This window comes from Biomphalaria glabrata, chromosome 12 (assembly GCF_947242115.1).
Source record: "Biomphalaria glabrata chromosome 12, xgBioGlab47.1, whole genome shotgun sequence".
Taxonomy (NCBI): Eukaryota; Metazoa; Mollusca; class Gastropoda; family Planorbidae; genus Biomphalaria; species Biomphalaria glabrata.
The window spans coordinates 26,054,309-26,079,281 of NC_074722.1; the positions used below are offsets into that span (position 1 = coordinate 26,054,309).

The 24,973-nt window shown below is 34.6% G+C and overlaps 2 protein-coding genes across 2 annotated transcripts in view; both read left to right on the top strand.

Annotated features, from left to right (window-relative positions):
• Positions 1-7,393: 7,393 nt before the first annotated feature.
• LOC106067725 (14-3-3 protein epsilon-like) lies at positions 7,394-18,111 on the top strand. Its single transcript, XM_013226966.2, has 5 exons — positions 7,394-7,575; positions 12,214-12,413; positions 12,553-12,659; positions 13,191-13,540; positions 16,199-18,111. The coding sequence occupies exons 1-5, from the start codon at positions 7,512-7,514 to the stop codon at positions 16,252-16,254; spliced, it is 777 nt and encodes a 258-aa protein (XP_013082420.1). The 5' UTR covers positions 7,394-7,511; the 3' UTR covers positions 16,255-18,111.
• Positions 18,112-21,759: 3,648 nt separating this feature from the next.
• LOC106050493 (uncharacterized) overlaps positions 21,760-24,973 on the top strand; it is a 43,145-nt gene continuing 39,931 nt past the window's right edge. Inside the window, exon 1 of the mRNA XM_056006841.1 lies at positions 21,760-22,080. The gene's annotated coding sequence lies outside the window, so the exon portion shown is untranslated. The remainder of the gene's footprint in view (positions 22,081-24,973) is intronic.

The window sequence follows — 24,973 nt, forward strand, 5'->3', positions numbered from 1 at the left end:
CTTTGCCATCACCTGCTGGTATGGTAATACTTCTCTGGCACAAAGACATAGACTTAATAGACTAATTAAAAAAGCATTGTATATCACCCAAATACAGCTACAATCTCTTGAGCTTTTTCAAGAAAGATACATTTCCAAAACACGATTCTTAAAGACAACCTGCACCCATTAAACCACTGTTACATAAGATCTGAACGAAGTGGTCGTCTCCTTTCCATTAGGACTAAAACAGAAAGATTTAAAAACTCCTTTATCCCACTGTCAGTCACAGTGTTACAAGATCAGCTGTCGTCATCAAGAAGTACATAGAAGTCAAACTCATAAAGCGCTGGCTGTGAATGTGTGTGAGTGATTGCTGTTCGAATTTTTTCATCCATTTTGTTTTTGCAAAGTTACGCTGAGGTTGTCAATTGTAGTCAAACTGAATTTCCATTTGATTGGATCAATAAAATTATCTTATCTTAACTAAGTGCAGGTATCCATTAGAGTTGGGTGGACTCAAGTACGTCCTAAAAATCCCTAAGTTCAAAACCCATCTTCACTGAGATTCAACGCCAGGACCACTCAATTAAGAAGCCAAGTGTTTTACCACTAAGCCACCATGCCTGATAATGTTTTGGTTGTTTTATTATTATTACATGTATTATAAAAATACTAGCATGACATTAGTACCTCCTTTCAGATCTAAGGTGCAAATAATGTAAGTGTAGCATTACCTTCATGCTACACCAGTTGATTTGTTCCCAGTCATTCAGGGGCCTTGTAAATCTATACATAGGCCTATAATTAATACATTAACCACTGTGCCAGTGTAGTGCTTATGAAAATAAACTGTTTCTTAGCCATCTATTGTTGTTTCAAACTTTTAAATGACGACCAAGTATAAATGGGACTAATTCAACTTTTACTGCTTTTTTCTCAAGTTCTATTTCTTTCCCTTGTTCGATACCAAACAAAATAATTAATTACCATTAATTATTTAACTAGTCGCCCTCTAATTGTTTTATTTTTTTATAAATTGATTCTTGTTTTGTCAGTTAGAAGAAATAATTGTGCTAAATTTCAACTTAATCTGACAATAGGTGTGGGAGAAATAATGTGTAGGCCTACAAAAATTTATCAGACTCAGTGAGCAGTTGATATAAGCTTCGTAATAATAAACCAACTCGTAGGCTGACACAAATATTTGTCATTCTAGAACTAATGAAGAAACAGAAATGATTAAGATTAATTTAGGATATAAGTAATTTCTTTTTAATATAGGCTAAATAAATTTAGGCCTAGAGATCTAGTAATTTGATAATCGCCATGCAGAACTTATTTTTTCTTAAATATCAGAAAAGTGTTTTTTTTTATAAGCGCAATTTATTTTTAAAAATTTAATTAGATCTTGAACTAACTGATCACAATTAAACATCCAGACAAATTGTATAATCAGGATATCTTTTTTTTTTTTTTTTTTTTGAATGTCCAAACATTTTCGGTAATCTTTTAGGCATTGCATTTTAACTTTTTGTCTAAAACAGCAGAACGTGATTGAAGCGATAGCAGCTTACAATTTTGGCTTTCGTTTTTTTTTTTTTTTTTTCTGCGGGATTTCCCCCTGCACAACCGACCCAGTTGTGTTATTTTATTGATTAGCCGCTGATCAATACACTTTGTAGTACTAGGTGGATAAAAAAATCTACGCCATCTTGGACATGTCTTTCCCAATCAGTCGACTGCGATCATTCCTGCTCCCACTCCCAGTAAGAGTAGTCAGCTAGTCTTTACAGGATATCGATTACATACGTACTTCTTCAAATGATCGATACTACGAGTCACTACCTGAACAACTCGTCTCATTAAAATAGGATTGTTCAGTTCTACAAAAGCGGCACGATACTTTATAACATGATTATTTTTTTTTAATAAATAGCACCTAACATGTCAAGCATAGTTGAGCGAACACCTTTCCAGAGAGTTGGTGAGGTGACTACCTGGTCGTGTGGTATGAACATAGAACTGTTTAGGGTTCTTAGTTTGAACCCGCCGTCGTGACAAGCCATAAGTCCTGAAGAAAATTTGGGACAAGGACGTGATGATCTTCAGTGCAAAAGAAAAAGCCTAGATCTAAATATGTAAAACAAGCAAACTAAGGCTTACTTAAAGTCTTCTTAACAGTTATGTAGGCCTAGAGCTTAGGGTCGGCAATGTAGCTTAGTGGTGATTTCTTTTATGGTCTGCCTACCAATAGTCTATATTATTGTTTTCTCCAAATGTGAGCCCATTTTTACGACTTTAAAGTCCTGGCCGCCTTGCTTTCTTCGGGTTGAAAAAAAAAACTGATTTGTTGTTGTTTTACGTTTCGGGCGATGTTTTAAAAGTAAATATTAATTATTACGTCCTGGACCAGACCTCCTGCAAGACGGCAGCGGGCGAACTTAGGACCATGGTTACGACAGCCCGTAGAACTCCGAGAACATATAACACACGCCAATAATAGAATATGCATCCTCTGTTTGGGACCCCTCAACTCAAGAAAACATTAAGAAACTAGAACAGACACAAAATAGAGCAGTGCGATTCATAACAAACGAATATTCACATTTGACTAGAGTAACACCTTTAGTAAAATCACTAAATTTAGAAAGCCTTCAGGACAGAAGGCTCAAAAGTAAAGTAGCAATAATACATAAAACACTGAACCATAATCTTCAAATACAAAAACAAAATTTAATAAAATACTCTGAAAGACACAAAGATAAAGGCACATTCCTCATCCCATATGCTAGGACAAATTTGTACAAATACTCCTTCTTCCCTAGTGCTATTAGAGCATGGAATGGGTTGCCTGAGCTAGCCAGGAAAACCAGTGACTTGGCAGAATTTAAGTCATTGGTTAATATGCATGACTAAATGCATGACGCGTAGGACGTAATCATCTTCTTTTTTGAAGTAACGTCTGTATTATATAAGATAAGATAAGATAAGTCAGCCATTTGTGACACCATTCAAAATGCGATTGATAGGTTTTGTACAGTACACGCTAAGTTTTGGAGCACTATGTGAAATCTGTGCTTGGTTCCTGTGTCGAGGCCCCATCCATGTCTGGATAATGGTTGACACTTTCAGTCGCAATAAAGTTTTACCACTCTCCATATCTTTCCACTGTGGCGAGGCCTCAGTCAAGTCAGGCACCATTTTCCACTGTGGTGAGGCCTCTGTCAAGTCAGATACCAACTTTCTGCTGTGACGAGGCCTCGGTCTATCCACTCTGGTGAGGCCTTAGCGTCAAACCAGACAGTTTTTTCTTTATTTATAGTTTAGAAGAAGGTTCCAACACATCTCCCTCTGACGAAACACAGAGAAGGTTCCAACACCCTCTCTCCTATTACGGAACATAGAACGTTAAAAGCGATCGCAAAGCACTTTTGGGTTCTTATATTATTTTACTGATGTTAGGTTGTATCTGTTGAGAACAAAATCGTGAAACCACTTCAGCCTCGATGTCCTGAGCGCACTTTTGCAGATCACTTAAGTCACTAGGTATATATGATCCTCCATCTTAGTATCACTCAGGGGCGGACTGACTATATAGGCAACGGGCTCATACGCAGTGGGTTGGTAGCTAAAATGAGCCGGTGGGGTCGCCGAATGGGCCACTTGGAATGACAATAAGTACCGTAACTTTTAGCTTTCATAAAAGAACTTTACAGACTTTATTGTGTAATGCTAAACATATAGCCTACTCTCGTAATAATAGAACCGCCTAGATCTATAAACATAGGCTATACCATGCTACTGGTGATTTACAATCTTCTATATCAGTGTTACCCAAACCGTGTTCCGAGAAACCCCAATGTTCCGCGAGACCACGAACTACTGGTTAGTAGGGATTAGTAGGCCATCACGTGAATTAATCTCTCTAAAAATAAACTAAGTGTTCCACTAAAAACTCAGAATGTGCGACGTGTTCGTTAAGGATAAAATTTGGGAAACACTGCTCTATATACACTAAGCCAGTGATGCTCAACCGAATTCGACCTGCGGGCCATTTTAACTTTCGACACGCGTGTCGCGGGCCACATCAATAAAAGGTAAAATAATGAAATCCAAATTCTCCAAAAACTATTTGAAAATATTGGATCTAGTATTAATTAATGGGATATTTAAAGTCATCATTTTTTACGCGTCTAAAAATGGGATCATTTCTCTACTTAAAATGTGAGCGACATTGTAGCTACCTTTACCACCAACTTATTTTCTTGTCTCTTTTTGGTTAATATTCCCATCGACCCTCCAATCTCTAGGCGTAGTTTGACCAATCTTTTATACGCGGCTCAAACCAAAAAGGCCTTCATATTTGTTTTATAATGCCGCTGTATATGTTCATGTTTTTGAAACAGCCAGACTTTCTTTACAAAACAAATATGCTGGCTAATTATCATGTTCCACAAAAAAAGATCCATTCACTTTTCTCGGTAGATTCCCATTTCATAAACTCATAAACGCACAATCGTTAAAGGTCATGGTACCAATCCTTCAGAGAAAAAGTGGAGGCCCTAACAGTTTTGAAGGGGTGAGGATTTGATTTTCTACTTTTGTGCCGACGTTTCGGCGGGCCGGATGAAACTACGTCGCGGGCCGGTTCTGGCCCGCGGGCCGTACTTTGGGCATCACTGCACTAAGCGATTTAAACAAACAACATAATACTAATATTTTGTTTAGTCCAGTAGAAGTTACATAAGTTTGAACATAGGCTACTCGGGTGAAATATAGAACCAGACGCAGAGCTTATAAATTAGTAACAAATTTCCGGTTATAGGCCTAATTGGGATATTGTATAAAGTAATTTATCAAATCCTTCTTACCACTAACTCAAATAAAGTATCATCAAGTGTGTCCATTCAAATGTGCATTATAGGCCTATTATTGGGTTGGTTCATCGCAAGATCACAGGACTATGACGATATGAGAGAGGATGTGAGAGCGAAGAGAGTAGTCTTGTAATAAATGAATTTAAAGAAAAGCAATTTATTGACAGGGGGCGTGTTTTGTAAAAATCAGCTTGGCTTTTCAATTAGCGCTTACGCAGGTAGCCTAAGTAACTTGTGAAAGAAGTTTCAGCACGTTGAAATGTTTAAGGAATAGGCTGCAAAGCATCTTGACAAAAGAACACTTGCAAGGTTTCATGTTTAGGCTAAGGCCGTTGATAAAGTTTGTTGGATAATAAATTAATGTATTGCAAGAACTTTCATGTCGCACCTTTTTAAGTGTGTTATTCTTCACTCTATAAATTATATCAAATAGTTTCAAAATCATGTATTCTATTCAAACTATTATAGGCCTATTCAAACTAAGCTATGTAGCCATTGTAGGTAGGCCTATAAGTTTTTGTAAAAATTGAGATTTCCTATAGCCTTTAAGTCTATCTGGTTGTAGAAATACAATACGTTCAATCTAAACCCACTTTTGCATGCTTGCGTTCAGTTTTCGATGCTTTATCAAATCTTTAATTATTTTGTTGACAGGAAACAAAATAGACCTATTTTCCTTTTATGGCAATCAATTTGTGGGCCGGATGGTACGGTAATGCCAGGGCCGATTTTGACACCAAGTTCCCCTTTCAGACCTAGTGGTCTATAAGGCAGATGATGTAAAGATCATCTGTTTCTGTGGCCTACGGTTTACGAGGGTGTCATGTGGCCAGCACAACGACCAACCGCCTTATTTACTTTTCCCCAACTAATGTCAGGTACCCATCAGACATCAGAGCTGGGTATTCTCAGAGGCGCCCAAAGATCCCGAAATTAAAAATACCAGTCTTCACCAGGATTCGAACCCGGGACCCACAGTTCGGAAGTCAAACGCTTTACCGCTCAGCCACCGCGCCTCCTATCACTCGTCAAAACCTTTATATAGCGAAAAATAACACGATTCTTCGCCAGATGCAGATATAGCCGATTTAGACATCTCGATCGCATGAAGTACGCATACGTGGTTTTATGGAGTGTTTCATGAGTATAAATAAGCTCGGTATTTAGAGATTAAATAATACGCCTAGATTGCAGGTTTCGTCGTACCGTAGGTCCTACTTTTAGCTGTCTATAGCTACATACCAACGACCGCGTAGACCTATTCAACATGTGGTTTGACAATTTCCAAATTACTGAGGCATAGGGTTGATTGTTCCCTTTTCGTTGTCTAAGGAGTGTAGCATAATATATCTATATGGCTGCCTGGTCGTGCGGTTTGCGCGCTAGACTGTCGTTCAGATGGTCCCGGGTTCAAACCCTGCCCGCTCCCTTCCCCCGTCGTCCTGCGGGAGGTTTGGACTAGGAAGTAAATTATCTTGAACTCTGAAGGAACATCCGAAACATGTAAACATTTTACAAACATCTTGCTCATAGATCTGAACTCGGTCTATTAGTGGTTATAAAATAAATTTCACTTTTTTAAATCATTTATTTTGTTTAGTTTTGTTTTAGGTTTACATTTTTTTTTATATCCTTTATAGTAGAACTATAATTCGGAATATTTTGTTTTAAAATATTGTAAAAAAAATATCTATCCCAGGATGGCTACCTTATCTTGTGGTAAGCGTTCTGGATTGCTGTTTCGATGATCCAGTGTTCGAACCCTATCCAGTATCCACGCCGTCCTGCGCCAGGGATTGGCTAGGATGTAATAACCTTCAAATCTGAAGGAACATCCGAAGCATGGAGTGGGGCTTTAAAATATCACTGGTAGATCTAATAAACCTTCCTTGTTCTTTCGTCTATTTAGATTTTTAAAGTTTCCTTGTCAAGTTGTACACTCTATATTATATTTATATACTAGCCTACTACTCAATCATTTGATGGTAAGAAGTTAGATCTATATATTTTTGAACTCTTCACGATCGGTTTGCTTCACGGTGTTATGAACTTGTATACAAGTGAAATCATCGCCTTGAATGTTGTAATGATGTACAGTGCTTAGACACAGTAAAATTGTGGGTCCTTTGGAAGTAGTCTGGGCATGATTCATTTTACTATGATAAAAATTAAATGTAACAATCTATTTTCGGGAGAGCTTAATTGTTTAGTGCCGGCATATACTATTATATAGATATATGCCCCTATCCTCCTCTCTATGAGGAGTCTATGTGAATCAGGGCGTAGTTAAAATATTATTATTGTTTTTAAAGTTTGAATCCATTGAGATGTTTCAAAGAGATACTGTACCATTACTATAATTTCTATTCTATTTGAAGGTGGGCATCCCATTATTTTAGAGCATAGATCTATCTCGATCTAGACTACTTCCCTTCACGTTATAAGAACGTGAACACATCTACGAATTCACACGGTGTTGCTAAGCTTGAATGGGCTTGCGCACTGCGCGGAATAATTTTACACTGCTTAGGCTATCGACAAGAACTACTTTTTAGTCAGTGGCGGGCGCGGCCATTTTGTTGAGACCGATTCTGTATTAACTTTCAATCGTTTTCAATCGTCATAGTGAGGTTGCAATCTGCCTAAAAAGAAATGGCAGACAGAGAGGATAATGTTTATCAAGCTAAGCTTGCCGAACAAGCCGAAAGATATGATGGTAAGTATAAAATTTATTTTGTTCTGGGTGACCCCGGTCGTTTCTTTCTTAGCCGGATTTGTATCAACGGCAATGCTATTGCTGTATACTAATAATTGTTTTCCGCATAAATTTTCCCGTATCAGTGTCTGTTCCACAAAAAGCATTGAAGTGCATTCTAAATAACCATTCCCGAGTTCAAATATATTAAAATTAGTGCTTACAATATCGTTATATCATCGAACATAACGTTTTTTAGAATGCTAAAATGTTGACATTCCTTTCATTACTAAGGTAGCGCCATCTTTTAGTGAGTCATGCATTTTTATTAAGATAGTTGGTCATGTACAATTTGTAAGTCTAGATCTAGATTTAAACTGCTACGATCATCTGGTCTAGATCTAGATCTCAGTTTCCTTCAAGGCAAAAGCTTTTTAACCATGCTGCCTAGATACTTATTTTGGAAAAGAGTCTGTCTAGAATCACTGTCCTCGGCCATGATCATGGATGATGGACGTCCCCATTGGGCCTGGCGATGATTGCTAATCTAAGTCAAAAGTAACAAGAGTTGAGTCAGATCTTATTCTTACATGATCTACATTAGATGATCTAGATCTTTTTAATCTAGATAGAGCTAGATTCTAGCTTTAGACTTTTAGATCATTCTAGATTATATGTAGTCTACTTAGTAGGCATTTCCACACAACACATTAATTTTCTTGAAGACTTTCCCTTTAGCCACTGGGTACTTGTATGAAAAGAAATATTTTTTTTTATAACTTCATAGTTAAAGCTATACATCATGAAACTAGAATAACCTGCCTCTTGCTGACACCATTACTGCCATTTGCACTATTTCTTCCAGTTTTGTAATGACTCTTCCTGGGAAGAAAATGAAACAAGCTAAATGTTCCAGATTGGTTACCCATTATTATTAGAAATTATAATTTGCTTTGCTATTGTGCAGACTCCATTTTTCCCCAATCACATCCTGCAGACATTTTTTAACTGTCTTCATATCAGCTAGACAATCCACTTGATAATCACACTATATCTGCTTATTTGGTCTCAAGTCAAGTACATCACCTGTTTGGTCATCCTGATTTATACCTCTCTTTGCCCTCAAGTGGGTATCATTATCAGGGTTTGTAGTGCTCCTAAAAATTGCCAGAAGTCTAAAAATTTTGTCCACTATCCTAAAATTTTTACCCAATTTTTTTTTTTTTTTTAATTTAATTTTGCTTATTTTTTCCAAAGGGGGGGGGGGGGGGGGGAGATAGCGCAACTAGGTATTCTGATGAGATGGCGTTAAGGGCTGGCTGTGTTAATGAGCTGACCAGTGAGCGTCTACACCATGAACTCGTGATTGAAGAAGGCTTTGGCTCAAACAAGCATTTCACCTGGCATTATTTTTTTTTTTTAAGGCAGAGTAGAAGTGGTTGTTTCCTTTCATTGTTACGCCTGAAGACTGAAGACGCGCTAGATTTAGTGTGTAGTGACTATTGACTATAATTATAACAATTTTCAACCTAATGTGTAAGCACACCCCTCCGAGCCCTCCCTCACAAAAAATCTTGTAATAGTAAGAGTGACTTCGCATGGAAAGTCTGTAAATCAACTATATCTAGTTAGTGATAGTAGCCTATCTAGAGTTAAATTTTAGTTAATTTATCTCGATAATCTAATGTGTAGATTACTCTAGAAACACACTAGATTCTAGATTTACGGCGCAAGTGAAAATTCTGCAAATTTAAGGGACTTAGATCTAGAATGTAGGCTGTTTTTACAGTAGATTCATTGAACAAAATTCGCACACAGTGAACAGTCTGTGAATTTTAGTGACTTAGATCTAGACTCAAGATTTACGCTAAATCACAAGAATCTAGTGTAGATAATTACTATCCGTGAAGCCCTGAAAAGTCCTCGAATTTGAGTGATTTATAGTTACAACCTATGGAGTCTATTATAGATTCTAGATCTACAATAGATTCAGTGAAGATAATTCTCACACAGCTGTGAAAAAGTCTGCCAATTTTAGTGCCTTAGAATCTATTGAGTCTATTATAGATTCTAGATCTACGATAGAACGGATAGATTCAATGAAGATAATTCTCACACAGCTGTGAAAATTCCGCAAATTTTAGTGCCTTAGATCTAGAGTCTAGATTTACTGTAGATTCAGTGAAGATAATTTACACACAGCTGCGAAAAGTTAATAAATTTTAGTGACCTAGATTTAATGAAAATATTTCGCACACAACTGTGAAAAGTCTGTATAAGTTATTTCAGTTGTAAAAGCCAGGGAAACTACATAGATTTCATTGAAAAAGAAATTTTGCTTTAAAAAAAACAACGCGAATATCTAATACCCCCCCATCCCCCCCCCCCCCCCCCCCCCAATCCCCCTCTCAAAAAAAAAAATTCCAAAAGCCATTATTTAGTGAGCTAATGTCAATTAAACATACAAATAGGCCTTTACATTACAGGCTCTGTTTATGAGGATTATTAAAGCACAGTTAATAAAATAATAAAACATTACCTGAAATGCCCACTATCAGTCTAGTATCTGTAAGATACACAAAGGAACTAAAAATGTACATTTCCATCACAGAATACACATTATGAACGCATCTCTAAGAATGTTTATTATTTTACCATTTGTAATGTTCTTTAATGAATCTTTGAAAAAAAAAGTTGTTACTTGATTAAAAGATAACTCATTACATTTTCTGTGGACATACCACAGCTGATAACATTATTTCTGTTCTGAGTGGGATGTTGGCAAGATATTTAGTATTTCCTAAATGAAGAAAAAATAATTGATAAATGCACACTTTTGTGTATGTTTTACAATCTATCATAAAAACGGACGGGACACACACACATGTATGTATGTATATACCTCATACATTTCATCCTTTAAAAATCTCCTAAAATTTTGTCATGGAAAAGAGCTACTAACCCTGGGGTGACTGAGTAGTAAAGTGCTTAGCTTCCAAATCCAGAGAACCCAGATTGAAATCTTGAAGATGTGGATTTTGAATTTTCTGACATTTAGGTAGATACTTTAACATCTGCCATTTTGTGATCCTGGGTGTGTGCTGGTCAGGTCCTTACATTTACCATCTGAAAAGTGCGTAAAGCGTCATTATTTTTCTACCTATCTTATATGTTTCCATTTTATTGATGGGGAAAAGACAATTCTTTTGATCCCAAATTTGATGGGATTGGTTAACTTGTTTTTTTTTAAGAGGTTTCCAAATTTAGGGTGTGTTACTGCAATAACTTTTTGTTTGTAATGATTTATATTATATTGGTTAGTAATTTGTAGTATCCATTTCTAAATAAGAATCACAAGTGATTAAGCTATTTTGATCGACACTCTTGGTATATAAATGAAATTACCACCAGTAGCCATTTTATCAATTGTCACCAGAAATAGTTATAAAATATTATTCACAACGAAGTTTCTTTGTTTATTAATATGGATAATGAAGCAAAAAAGTAATATTAATGTAAATCTAGATTTAGTAGATAACTGATCTAGAGTAGACAAGAGGTAATGTAGAAAATCAAATTATAGTTTTAATCATATAGTGTAGATCTAGGTCTATTATTTAGAATAGGGACAGAAAGTAATAGAATGAAATATAGATGTATATCTCTATAGACTATTGGTATACTTTATACTTATGACTAATAATAATACTGAAATCTAGATCTAGAATGTCTAGGACAGCTCTAGATCTATGGCCAGCCAATTTCAATTTTGAAAATAAAACACTGGCCGTTTCACTCGATTACTGAACCACCCCCATGGTCAATCAGACTTTCTAGAACCTAGATCTAATTCAGAACCATGCGGCGGCTATAAGGAACCTTTAGTTTTAATACAGACTTTCTCTAGATCTAGTCTAGTATTCTATAGAAAAAAGAAACATGAATCCATGACATTCACTAGCTATATATAGAGCCTAGGCTAGATGAGTCTAGTTAGGTACTTAGATTTAGATGAAGTTATTATAACGCAAGATTTAGCATCTAAACTAAGGTCAAGGTACCTTAGAAACAAAATCTTATACTTAGAGCAAGTGAGGGACTACATTCTCAGGACTTTAAATGCTTAATCTAATAAGATGCTATCAGATTTTATTTTTATTTATTTATTTATTTTGTAAATGTAAAGCTTTAGTTACAATAAATTGTAATAATTAAATTATAAGCAAACCATTCAGTTTATGCCTAAGCATTAAAAAAATAATACTAAGCTAAGACCTAGGTGTATTAGTCAAAAGGAACTTGTAATTGAAAGTTGTGTATTGTAAACATTGGCATGAACAAAGCCATTTCACTGAAAATGAAAGCAACTTGACACAATTTAACATTTTTCATACATAGTATCAATATTGTCATTTAGGATTAGTGCCTTGATTTATAATTGCTTTTACATTTTAAATTTTTTTAAAAAGATTTTTATGTCTGTAAAATCTCTGGACTTGTATTCAAAGGTTCAAACTATCCAGAATTTGAACACTATTTTGTCAAATTTTTTTTATCAACTGAGCATCTAAGTTTAATCTCATTAAACTAGACAGCATCATTATATGTGCTAAGCATGCTTTGTTATGCAGAGCATTAATTTTACTGTTTTTCTTTAAGAAATGGTCAGCTCGATGAAAAAGGTTGCCCAACAGGATACAGAGTTAACAGTAGAAGAACGCAATCTTTTGTCTGTGGCTTATAAAAATGTTATTGGTGCTCGGAGGGCTTCATGGAGAATAGTTAGTAGCTTAGAACAAAAGGATGAAGGCAAGGTTTCTGAAGAAAAACAGCAGATCACTAGGGAATATAGAAAACAGGTATTATTTTAAAGTATTTATTTTTATTGGAAATCCTTTTTTTTTTTAAAGTAGAAATCTTAGTTTTCTTATTATTTCCTTGATATAGCATTCAATCAAGCAAAACACTGCCATGCGTTTTTTAAATTTTTGTTTACAGATTGAGTCAGAACTTAATTCTATTTGTCATGATGTACTCAGTGTTATTGATAACAACTTAATTCCAAATGCAGCCACTGGTGAATCAAAGGTCTTTTACTATAAAATGTAAGTTGATATACTTCTATTTAATTACCATGGGTGCAAAATGGCTAGTATGCTTTTTGAAAAATGATACACCAGCTAGCAAAACATCATCTAACTTTTTATAATTTACCACGCAACACTTCTCTTCTAATGTAAAAAAAAAAAAAAGTAAAAGATTTATTTTTTTTTACTCATGCAGGTGGTATTTTTTTGTGTCCATTACCTTAATTTAACAGGAAAATTTCTTTAAAATGGTTTTAAAAGTTAATTTAAAATGTAGCTTTTCAGCTAATTAAACTTTGATGTAACCTCAATTGTGCAAATATCATGATTACTAAAAATTTACTATTTGCAGCTCATAACTGTAAAACAAAAAAAAACACTTGAAGTAATGAACATGCATCTACCTTTAGTTCTCATTTTAACCACATATTCCTTTGTGATTTTTGTAAGCTATTGGTTCTGCACTTTAGTGTTTTTAATTACAGTTGACATGATCATACTAATTGTATGCCAATCTTAGGATTATTATTGGGTTTTTTTTTTTTTCAGGAAAGGAGATTACCATAGGTACTTAGCTGAATTTGCTACTGGTAATGACAGGAAAGAAGCTGCTGAGAACAGTTTAGTAGCCTACAAAGCTGCTAGCGATATAAGTATGACGGAACTTGCCCCTACACATCCCATTCGTTTAGGTTTGGCGCTCAACTTCTCAGTGTTTTACTACGAGATTCTGAATTCACCAGATAGAGCTTGTAGATTGGCCAAAGCTGCATTTGATGATGCAATTGCAGAATTAGATACCTTAAGCGAAGAAAGCTACAAGGATTCCACATTGATAATGCAATTGCTTCGTGACAACCTCACACTATGGACATCAGACATGCAAGGAGAAAATGATGGTTAGTTTACGTTTGAATTTTTGGAAGCAATACAATATTTCTCAACTTTTCCACTGTTAAATAGTATGATTTTAAAAAAAAATATTAGTTGTTTGAATTTTTTCAAAGAAACTTTATTACTTTCAAGAGACTAACTCTGCAAAGATTTTCTGGGCATTTCTACTGGAATGATTGACACTATACCAGTAACTTGAAACAGAAATGAAATAAATTGTTTGCACCCATGACAGCCAAAATAAGGAAATAACAGGGTTCCCGCGGCCTCCTGATTTTTCAGGAGCTCCTGGAAATCTCCTGAAATTGCAAAATATATGAAAAAGTCCTGGAAATCTGAAAAAATAGACAAAATTGTCTTTTTGGGTGTCATTCAATATGAAAATCGCCGATCCTACGTGCGATTAAGAAAAAAAAACGGCATTGTCGGCTTTCATTTAATAAAAATGTAATAATATGGCGAATTCAAGCCTAAAACGGAAGTTCTAATACTTTGTTTACTTTAATAGGCACTGGCATATATAAACATAGATCTAAGTACCGGTATTCTAAGTCTAAGCCTATCTCGATCTCAAAAGTGTTTTTTTTTTTAAACAAATCTAGTCTAGATTCTAGATCTACATAGATTTGATAGATCTAGAATTAGAATGAAAATGCTAGATCTATTTTATCTAGATCTTAATCTAGAAAGACTTGATATTAAGACTAGACCGTAAATCTAGATTAGATTTCTAGATCTAGATCTACTATCATGTAATCTAGATATCTTATTATCTAATAATCTAGCCTGGGCCATGATGATGCCTGGCCTAGACTAGTACTGTAGTAAGTAGTAGTAGATCTAGTCCTAGTACGTAGATCTAGTAGATGATCATGATGATGATCTAGAATTCTAGATCTACTAGAAATGACTAGATCTAGATCTATTACTATACGTACATTATAAGTAGATCTATTCTATATCTAGTCTACTAGATCTAGTATCTACTATATCATGATTTATGAATGATCAGTACGATCTAGATCTAGTCAATCTAGAGCTAGATCTAGTTTAAATTAGTAGTTATCTTCTAGATCTAGTAGTACTAGTTACTAGTAGATCTCTAGTCAGATCTAGATAGCAGATAGAGATAGATATATCTAGTCAATCTAGATAGAGACAGATATATCATATAGACTAGTGATATAGTTACAGACAGTATATATATAATAGTTATAGTTACTGAATATAGGGCCTACTATTCTACTTTTACTGATTAATGGTATAGTCTACTAGATTATTATTTCTAGAATTCTAGATCTAATAGAGATCTACTTAGATTCTGGAATCTCTCTCTTAGTTTTAGTTTTATAAATCTAGATTGTGAAGTAGATGGGGCTTAGACTGGCTTAGAGTATAGTGTAATATGGTCTATATAGTATTTAAGCTGCTATATAAAATTAAACTATTCATGGTTTTACAATCAAATTCACTTCTAGCTTTATGATTCAGAGCTAGATTTTTATAGATTTAAAGACACCTATTGTTAATAAAAACAATCAATGCAAGAGATTTCCACTGAAATAGGAAACTGATAATGTGTTATACATTGCAATTTGTTTAATTTTAGAGATTTTAATTAATTCCTAATGTTGACTAATACAAGCAATATATAGAGAGAGTAGTGCAAATAGGCTTATTGGTTTACAAGTACTTTTTTTTTACTCTTTAATCAGTTACTTTTGAATTTGCTAATTTGAAAAGGAAAAAAAAATAGTATACATGTATATGGTAATTCTTATATTTATTACTAAATATAGATATAGTTCGTGTTTTTCCGCTCCTGAAATCGAATATTTTCTCCTGGAAATCTCCTGAAATCCTAATCTCAGAATGGTGGGGGAACCCTGAAATAAGCTATTATGAAGCTGGTTGGTGGCCTATACACTAAAAGGGACCACAAGCTGAGATAAGATGTTGATTGGTGGGATTGCCTAGTGTTCCAGAAATGAAACATCCAAAATTAGAAGCCTATAACTAAAATGAGTGATAACTTTTGTATTTAGAACAAAAAAAAAATTAATGACATAGTTCTGGAAAGTTATTTTCATTTGCCTTCAGATAGGTCTTCAAAAATGTGCAGAAAATTTTAATTACTTGTTAATAAGTCTACAGGGTTCCATTCTCTGCAGTGCTGTGACTATCTCTGTACAAACAAGAAAATTTACATGAATAAAAAAAAAAATCACATTTCACAAGTGACCTTGATCAGTAGAATATAAATAAATAACTCATGGGCTTAATGTTCCAATAGTTGATTAGTTGGCATAAATGGGTTAATGGAACAGATAGGCATTTGTTCCCTACTGTTAATGAGTGTTGTATGGCTAGTACAACTATTAGAGTTGGGTCTTCAACTGCATTTATTTAAAACTCTTTGTAGCAAAGCTAAATACCTTCTGAGTAGTCCAACAAAAGTCAAAGAATTTATTAAATTTGCATGATTTTATCAACCTCTTCATGTTAGCAACAAATCATTAAAAAAAATTCTTTAATGGTAGATAGAGCAGCCACAAAATTAAGAATACTTTGCAATGAGGTTACAAAAACAAAAAGACTGCAACATGGTCACATTATCATTAAACCTTGTGCTAACCTTTTTTTTTTTTAATTTGTATTTGAAGGTGGTGAACAAGAACAACAGACAGTCCAGGACATTGAAGGAGAGGATGCGTCCTAAGGCTGTGTTGGATTAGTGGATTTAGTATACACCAATTTGAACATTATACAAAAAATGTCATTTATTACAAAACTGCTACTGTATGTCAAGATTTTGGCCCACCATTTTCACAACTCACAAGTTGTGTTCCCCTGAAGTTATCTCTCTGACAGCTTTTTTTTTTTATGTTTGAAACTAAAAACTCCATTGAAAGCAACTCTTAGGTGAATGAAGGATACATGGTTGACACTTCGTCAGTTTTGGCAGTAGTTTGAAAATCTTGTCATTGGCTATGGGAGGGTAGTTACCATGTCATTTTTTTTATTATTATTATTTATTTGTGCTTTTATCAGTATATGACTAGGGGTTGATAAAGAGTTGTCTTTAAAACAAAATGTTGATGGAAGTCTTGTTCTCAATGCTTAAAAAATATATAAATATATACATATACCAATTTTCTATTTAAGTTTTCACATCTTGAATAGTTCTTGTTCAGTTTATCTATATATTGTCGAATCCATCTTCATTGCAGACATTGTTTCATTTTACACGAAAAGTGATGCATGTCAACTTTTTATCTATTTCTCATGTATGCTCTGTTCCTTGTTTACTTGGATTTCCCTCTTTGCTCTGGACATGAATGATTTTGTGCATGGGTGTCAATAATGATTTACCGTTGTATAAATAGTTGTAAAAATGTATACGTGTGTTTGTGGTGTCTAACACCAATAGAACAATTTTCAACATTTTAATCAAATGTTGCAGTAACAATAGAATATTGGCTATTTGTATCCATTGCCAGTGACAAGTACTATTGCCTAATTTGTGTAGTAAACTCAACTGTATTATTTTTGTATAATTTAAGAGTTAGCCCTACCCTCCTTGTTCTTTTAATGATCAACAACTTTGGTTTCACTTTTCTTTTAGAGCAAAATTAATTTGCAGATATGAAGATTCCATGGTCACAAGATCGTTTGTTGAATCATTTAAAAGAGCAAGGAGGGTTGTTCCATTATTTGAAGATACATTTGTAATCATTTAGGCTCCCATTACTAATTGATTGGTCAGTGCTTTTGAATGTTTCCTTTTGATGTAGAAAGACAGTAGTAGTAGTACTGCAAGTAATTCTTACAATAATTTGGTCTAGCCGGGTTGAAAAGGACCAGAATGTCTTTCACACCAGTTTTTATTCATAAAGATAATAATAAAAAAAAACATCCAAAGCATTGTAGCGTTTCTCCCTCAATTAGGTGTTCTTTAATCATTTATCTTTTTCACATTTATATATTTTAAGTTGAATCATTTGAAATGTGTACTAAGGTAAATACAATTATTAATTTATATTGATATAGTTTAATTTTTTTAACAAGGAATTTTTTTATTTTATTTTTTTGGCTTCTAGTGATTACACCTTTAAACAGTTTGCACTTGTATAAGGTGAACATCTTTTCCAATGTGTAAAATGTAAAAAAAAAATATTTTTTTTTTGGTTTATTAAAATCTGCTGTGATTTCTTTTTATTACTAAAACAAACAAAAATGTGCTATTGTGTGTCAAGGGTCATTTAGCATGCAAATTTTTTTTCATATCAATTTAGCATAATGTTGCCGTTTTTCTTCTGATGAAAAAGAGTTTTAAAGATAACGGAAAAAAACATTTTTTGGTTTCAGTGTTAAAAACATAGTACTGAAAGTGGCACTTGGCTTGTTTTTAAGTGTTGTGATCACAATGTTTTTTTGTTTTTTTTTTAAACTGTAGCCATTGTGTCAGTACTGTTGTTTAGATATTTAGAAATTATGCTATAGGAGACCTGTAAAATTGCACCTATTGTCATGCTTTTTATCTTCAATTAAATCTATTATTCAAGTGCAAACAAAATTGGTATTATTTTTGTACTTTACATTTTTCTACTTAGTATGTATTTATTAGCCTAAGAATAGAACAATTAGTTTCAAACTGTTCAATTACATTTTTCAAGCTATTCTACTTATTGTACCTGTTTAAACTTGGTTGCCATGCAAACCTAACATTTTAAACTCCAAAGACAAGATTTTCAAAAACAAAATTGTTAAGATATGAAAACTTTTCAATAAAAAAAAGATAGGTTAGATAAACTGCATTTGTCAAACTTTGTGGAATGAAAGCAGATATTTTGTTATTTGTGGCATCCATGATCTCTTGTGAAGATAAAGTCTACATTGGACAAGTGTCATGTTGTTTTTCTAATTCTTAATAGAAATACTCTATGGCAGTCTTTACATCCACCCCCACCCCCCTTTAAAAAAAAAACATCACTTATCACCTAAAACAAATGTCAAATTATAGGCTTTAAAACTTTATCTACATATTCATAAGATTTAAGGAAAAATGTGATGGTCTTCCACTTTAACTCTTTGGATACTCTGTACCATACAATAGAAATGAAGTTATCCCTAACTTTTTTCAGGCTTAACAATCTAGAGTCTATTTGAAATCCATTCATAGTCATTACCAGTACCAAAAACATTTTGATGTTTTCTTGGTAGTAATATTGTAATGTTTACTCCTTTGGAAAAATATTTACTGTTAGGTCAAATGGCAATAAAGTTAAAATACTCAGTACCGTAGCTAACAACATAGGCTATACTTGTCAGTTTATAGAATTTGAAGTATATAAGCTAATAATCTTGTTTTTCGGTTCTTAGTAAATTATGGGGTTGTACAGTTAGAAAAGTGTGGGAGTAAATCACTCAAACAATTTTGACCTTTTTAATTTTACCCAAAACCATGAAATCCGATCAGCTGTAATGTCTACATCGAAAAGCACAGTGTACCGGTACTGATGTAGATTACCTATTAGTTACCACACCAAGAGTTAAAAATTTTCTTTTTACCTAACTTATCTAAGCACATCTATGCAACAAGGCTAAGATACTTGGTAAAATAGTCCTAATCGGCAAAATTGAAGCGTTAAACTTTAACCTTATCTTATATAATACAGACGTTACTTCAAAAAAAAAAAAAAAAAGATTACGATGCATTCTGTCATGCATATTAACCAATGACTAAAATTAAAGCTCACTACCTAGTCTAATACCCTTAGAACCGACTTCTATGTGTTATTAAAAGGCCATGAATTAATACCGTATTTGGGGTACCGGTACACAATTTTTATCCAGCAACTAACACTATTGCCATTATTTTGATTTTTGTTCCAATGAGATGCAACTATTGCATGATAAGAAAGCTGCCTCTGCGTAGGTGATGAACTAAAAAAATTATCAAAGTTATCGTGAGATTGCAGTTTTTCCCCCTTAAGACTAGCTTTTTGTGTGTTTGGGGGTTAAATACACAAGTCAAGTTTGAGAAGTACTACTACTACTTTGTTTCATTTATCAAAAAAAAAAAAAAAAGGGGGGGGGGGGTAGATCAGTAATCCTATGAGATGAACCGGGCAGTGGTTTCCCAGATCAGGAAGTTCTCCATAAAATATTTTCTTCTTATAGGAGGGTCTTAAGGCCCAAGTCTTTTTTCGGACCTCTTGATAAGAGTAAGAAATACAATTTTCGTTCCATGTGCTCATTGAATGAAGGGCCTTGTTGACCAATACCGAAGTAACACATGTATACCCACAATGTTGACAATACCTACTTAATGCATACGCTTTTGTACAAAAGTCAATACGTAAAACTGATAAATAGAGGAGTGCGAACAATCTAGAATAACACCTTTAGTAAAATCCTTAAACTTAGAAAGCCTTCAGGAGAGAAGACTCAAACGTAAAGCAGCAATTATACATAAAACACTGAACCATAATCTTCAAATCCAATAATAAAACCTAATAAAATACGCAGACAACGATAAAGGCACATTCCTCGTTCCATATGCTAAGACAAATTTGTACAAATGGCACATCCCTTGTGCTATTAGAGCATGGAGTGGGTTGCCTGAGCCAGCCAGGAAAACTAGTGATTTGACAGAATTTAAGTCATTGGTTAACATGCATGACTCGTAGGACGTAATCTTTTTTGAAGTAACGTCTGTATAATATAGCTCCTCCTTCGTGATCAAAGATGAGCGCATTTCTCATTTCCTGTGAACTCGAAGATGACTTTAAAGTCCAATCCACGCTTTAAAAAGCAGGCAGCATACATGGCATCGGTAGATTTGGTAAGTTGCAGATAGACCCGCTTCTTCTCTCAGCTTTTTGTTGGTTCGGCATTTGGCAACAGTAGGCCTATCGTATAATTTACAATAATAACTCATTTACAAAATGCAGTCGTTTAGCGCCTCCAATTCCAAGTGACTAACAGTAAACAAAAGGATGGGAGGTGAGGATACTCTTGTAATACTTTTTTTTTTTTTTAGGTATGTAGGCCTGCATACTGGTAAAGGTTGCAGTATCGGTACATTTTGTAGGCCATGTATGGATTGACCGGAGCTTACCTGGAGCTATTATTAGGCCTACTGAATTAATAGGCGCTTCATCTATAAAAAATTTTCTATTTCTGAAAAAAAAAACACAACGATTTCTTTATGATACCGGAATAATTATATTTACTTTGTTTTCATTCGATGGGGAAATAAAGAGACCTAAATTTTTAAATACCTTATAGATTGTGGTAACGGGTTAAAACACAGGGCAGACAGCGGCTTTGTTGTCGCAAAATATGTAGGTCGCAACTGGCTATGCGTTGTCACGTGAAATACTGCACTCATCATAAATCTTCGGACTCAAAGACAATGCCAGATAAATATAAATCTAAATTCTATATGGTTCTTACATCGTACGGTAATAAGATGGTGAGCACTTTTGTAATAATGAGGGCTTTGCACTAATGTCTCTCAGCGTGAGGCTCAGTTGGAAACGGGCGTCAGGAGATAGGCCTATTTATTTAGCCCAACGGGGAAGCAAAACAGAGCCCCCGTTTTGCCTAAGGAAGGAGTTCATTTCACTTGCGGGAATGGAAGAAAGCCCAAACAAGCATGTTACTATACACATACAGGCAGATGGAAGCGAGCTTCCGTGGACCTCTAGATCAAAGAGTCTAGACTCAACTCTTAGGACACTTAAGAAGTAGGCCTAATATTACCTCATGTTGCTGGTAATGGTGTGACATGTGAGGCCGGAATGTTCGACTGCACTCTGGGCAAGCTACGTTTACATAATAGTATACTAGACTAAAGCATATAGGCATTATTATGCCAAGATCCCCAAATCCTTTTCTTGTGAATAGTAACGTATGCGCAGGTGTGATAAAATATGTGACTGCGCCCAGATAATTAGACAATGACACACATATCTATGATATTGAAATAAATGCAGTGTCTAGCTGACTAGCTCTAGTCTAGATCTAAATTATTCTAAATGTCATTGCAGAACAAATTTGTAGGCATTTTTACTTTTATACTTTTTGTAATTTTCAACTTAATTTTTCAAGAGTAGTTTCCCTTTACTAAAGTTTGTTTTGGTCCCCAAACCAGTCCTGCGAGTTTACATTTCAACTGGTCTGTATTCACTCAAAGCATGGTAGACTATTTTTGGATTCTAACTGGCACCCAACACCCTGTTGGTTCGGACTGTACTAGGGCTTGGTCTTATGGCTGGTTAGGATACAAATACCGGTCGATGGACATTTTTCATACTTCTTTAAAATACAGAATAATAATTTCTAAGACTAAGTAAACTAAGTTCAATAACACTTGACTTAGAATTAGATTTTAGACAAGATCTAGATCTATAATATACTATAATATAGTATTTAACACTAACAGAGCTCATCAGTCTTAGTATTCTTACTCTTTGCTTGCATTCACTACACTGGCTGGGATCCATCTCATGAGTGGTCACCAGTAGGAACTTACGAAGTAAGTGTAGTGTATAGTTACTAGATTTTATATACTTATATTATATTAGATCTATATAGAATATAGATCTAGATCTATATTATAGATCTAATTAATTTAATAATTAATAGAATTATATATCATATAAATATTATAATAAATCAACAGTAATAGCAACATTAGTCTGATTGGTAGGCCTATATATATTAGTATTAATAGTCACTATTATCATATATACATATAGATCTAGTCAGCCTAGTCTGAGTGTAGACTTAGTTATCTTTATTTGACTGCGTACTTTAGACTTCAGCTGACTTGATCAAAGTGTCAAAGTTAATAAAAAAACAAAAATATTTGAATCAAACAACTCTGTTGATTTTGTGATTGTGGCCTATGAGTTTAGTTTAAAATAAAACTTGTCTTATCTTATAAATTTCAGATGTTACTTCAAAAAAGAAGATAATTATGTCCTACGCCTACACATTTCATGCATCAATCTAGTCATGTATTTTAATCAACGACTTAAACTCTACTAAGTCATTGTTTTTTCTGGCTGATTCAAGCAACCCATTCCATTATCTAATGCTAATGGCACTAGGGAAGAAGGAGCACTTGTACACATTTTTTTCTAGCATATAATATGGAATAAGAAATGTGCCTCTATCTTTTTGTCTTTCTAAATATTTCATTTGCTTTGTTTTTCTATTTGTAAATTATTGTTCAGTGTTATATATATGTATTATAGTTACTTTACTTTTTTTTTCTGTCTTGGAGTGTCTCTAAGTTTAGTGATTTTACTAATGGCGTTACTTTAATCACATAATTTCATCAATTCCATGATAACTTTACACCTAGATATTTTGAGTTTTTAGTCTGTGCAACTGGTTTACTGGTTTTAGTTTTTTTGTTACTCTTAATAACTGGCATTTTCTGGGTAGTGAGATGCTCCAATTCAATTCTGTAATTCTTCTAATTCTTTTGTAAAATTTGAGTATTTTAAATTGTGTTGTTTTTATTGTTCTATATATTATGCAATTGTCTGCAAATAATCTGACTTTTATTCCTGAACTAATGCAATTGGGTAGTGTAGTAACCTAATGAAACACTACAAGAAGACATGTCTTGATCCTAGGCTTTATTGAACAAGAATGACAAAACAGTTCAAGATGACACAGTAAACACACACAAGCTGACCTGGACACCAAGACATTTTGACACACAAGAACAGATCAGTTCACAACACACAACAAGAGCATAAATACACAACATTCAACCCCCCCCCCCCTTTTCCCGTTTAGTTTCTTTTCGTTCTACTTCTGAGATTATACGAGTTCTGTACGGGCGTATCTCTGGAAAGTGATTTTTGTCCATTTTAATGGTGTTTTCCTCTGCTCTTAAAGCAGGTGGAACCATGTTCTCTGCAGATGTCTCCATGTCACCCATAGAAGCCACTGAGTGTTGGAAGACACCCGGCAATGTCTCAGTGTTACCAGGAGCCAATTGATGTTGAGAGACCTCAGATGTCTCAAAGTCTCTCGGAGTGAAATCATGTACTAAGGACTCTCGGAGCCCAATGGTGTAGTGAGACAGTTTCTTCCCATCCATTTGGAAGACGTATATGAGCATAGTTCTGATTAGCTTCAATAAGCTCCACTTCATCTACCAGCGGATCATATTTGCTTTGCCTCGCATGCCTTCTCATTAGGACAGGCCCTGGAACAGATAGCCAGGTCAGCAGAGAGACACCAGAGGCGGACTTTCTTTTGTAGGAAAATAGTTTGTGAGGCTTTATGTTTGTAGCAGTGCATAGTAGAGATCTAATTGAATGGAAAACGACAGGTAGATAGGACAGTTACATTTCTGCATTGGCTGTCAGAAAGTATAGATTTAGAACTTTTCATTCATCAAAACTTGTATCTATGGCCAACACGAACCTAACTGGTTATACTCGCTGCCATGCTAATGCTGACATTAAGAGTAAAGGCTTCAAGCTACACATACTTGACAACCTTTGCGAGGATGATATTTTAGGCCATGACTTCCTTGAACAACATGAGAGTGTACAGATCACTTTTCAGGGACCTAAACCAACAATGGTCTTAAATGGAATGAAAGCTGCTAATGTCGAACCTGCTCCTCTTTTCCAAAATAGGCTTAAAGAGTGTCGACCTATCGCTACAAACTCCAGACGTTATTCTGAAAATGACACTCCATTCATCAATTCAGAGGTTGACAGACTCTTGAAAGATGGCATCATTGAGCCCTCGTCATCTCCATGTGTGTATACTGTGTTATCGATGAGGGCATCAAGTGTAATGTTGTTAACTTGTATTTTCATTACAGCACAAGATAGAGAAAATGAAGAGGCGGCTGTTATTGTATACACTGATGAATCAGAGTTTGGTCTGTAAACTGTAGAAAGTTTTGATTTGCATACCTTTTTGTAGTGTCCCTTTTTACTGCATTTATTACAGATTGCATCTTTAGCTGGGCATTTGCTATGAGAGTGGATAGCACCTCCACAAAAGTAGTACTTGCCTTGAGCTGCAGCTATGGTAATGGGTGCCAAATTAATCCTGTCCTCTACAGCAGAGCAAAGCGGCAATTCCGATGTAGTGGATTGTTGTGCTTTTGGTGTTTGAAAAGTAGTAACTTGTTGCTAGTTTTATGTCATAAAATGTTTCTGTGCCATCTCCAGAGCTCTAGATACCTCCAATGACTTTGCGAGGTCCAAAGATGAGTACTCTAAAAGTCTCTGCCAAATCTCTTGTGATGACATGCAACTTATGAATGAGTCTCTGATGGCCTCGTTCTGGTTTTCAAGGGCAGAGACTGCTCTGAAATGGCAGTCTTTAGCCAGCAATTTCAATCTTTGAATATATCTGTCAACACTCTGTCCCGTTTCCTGTTTACA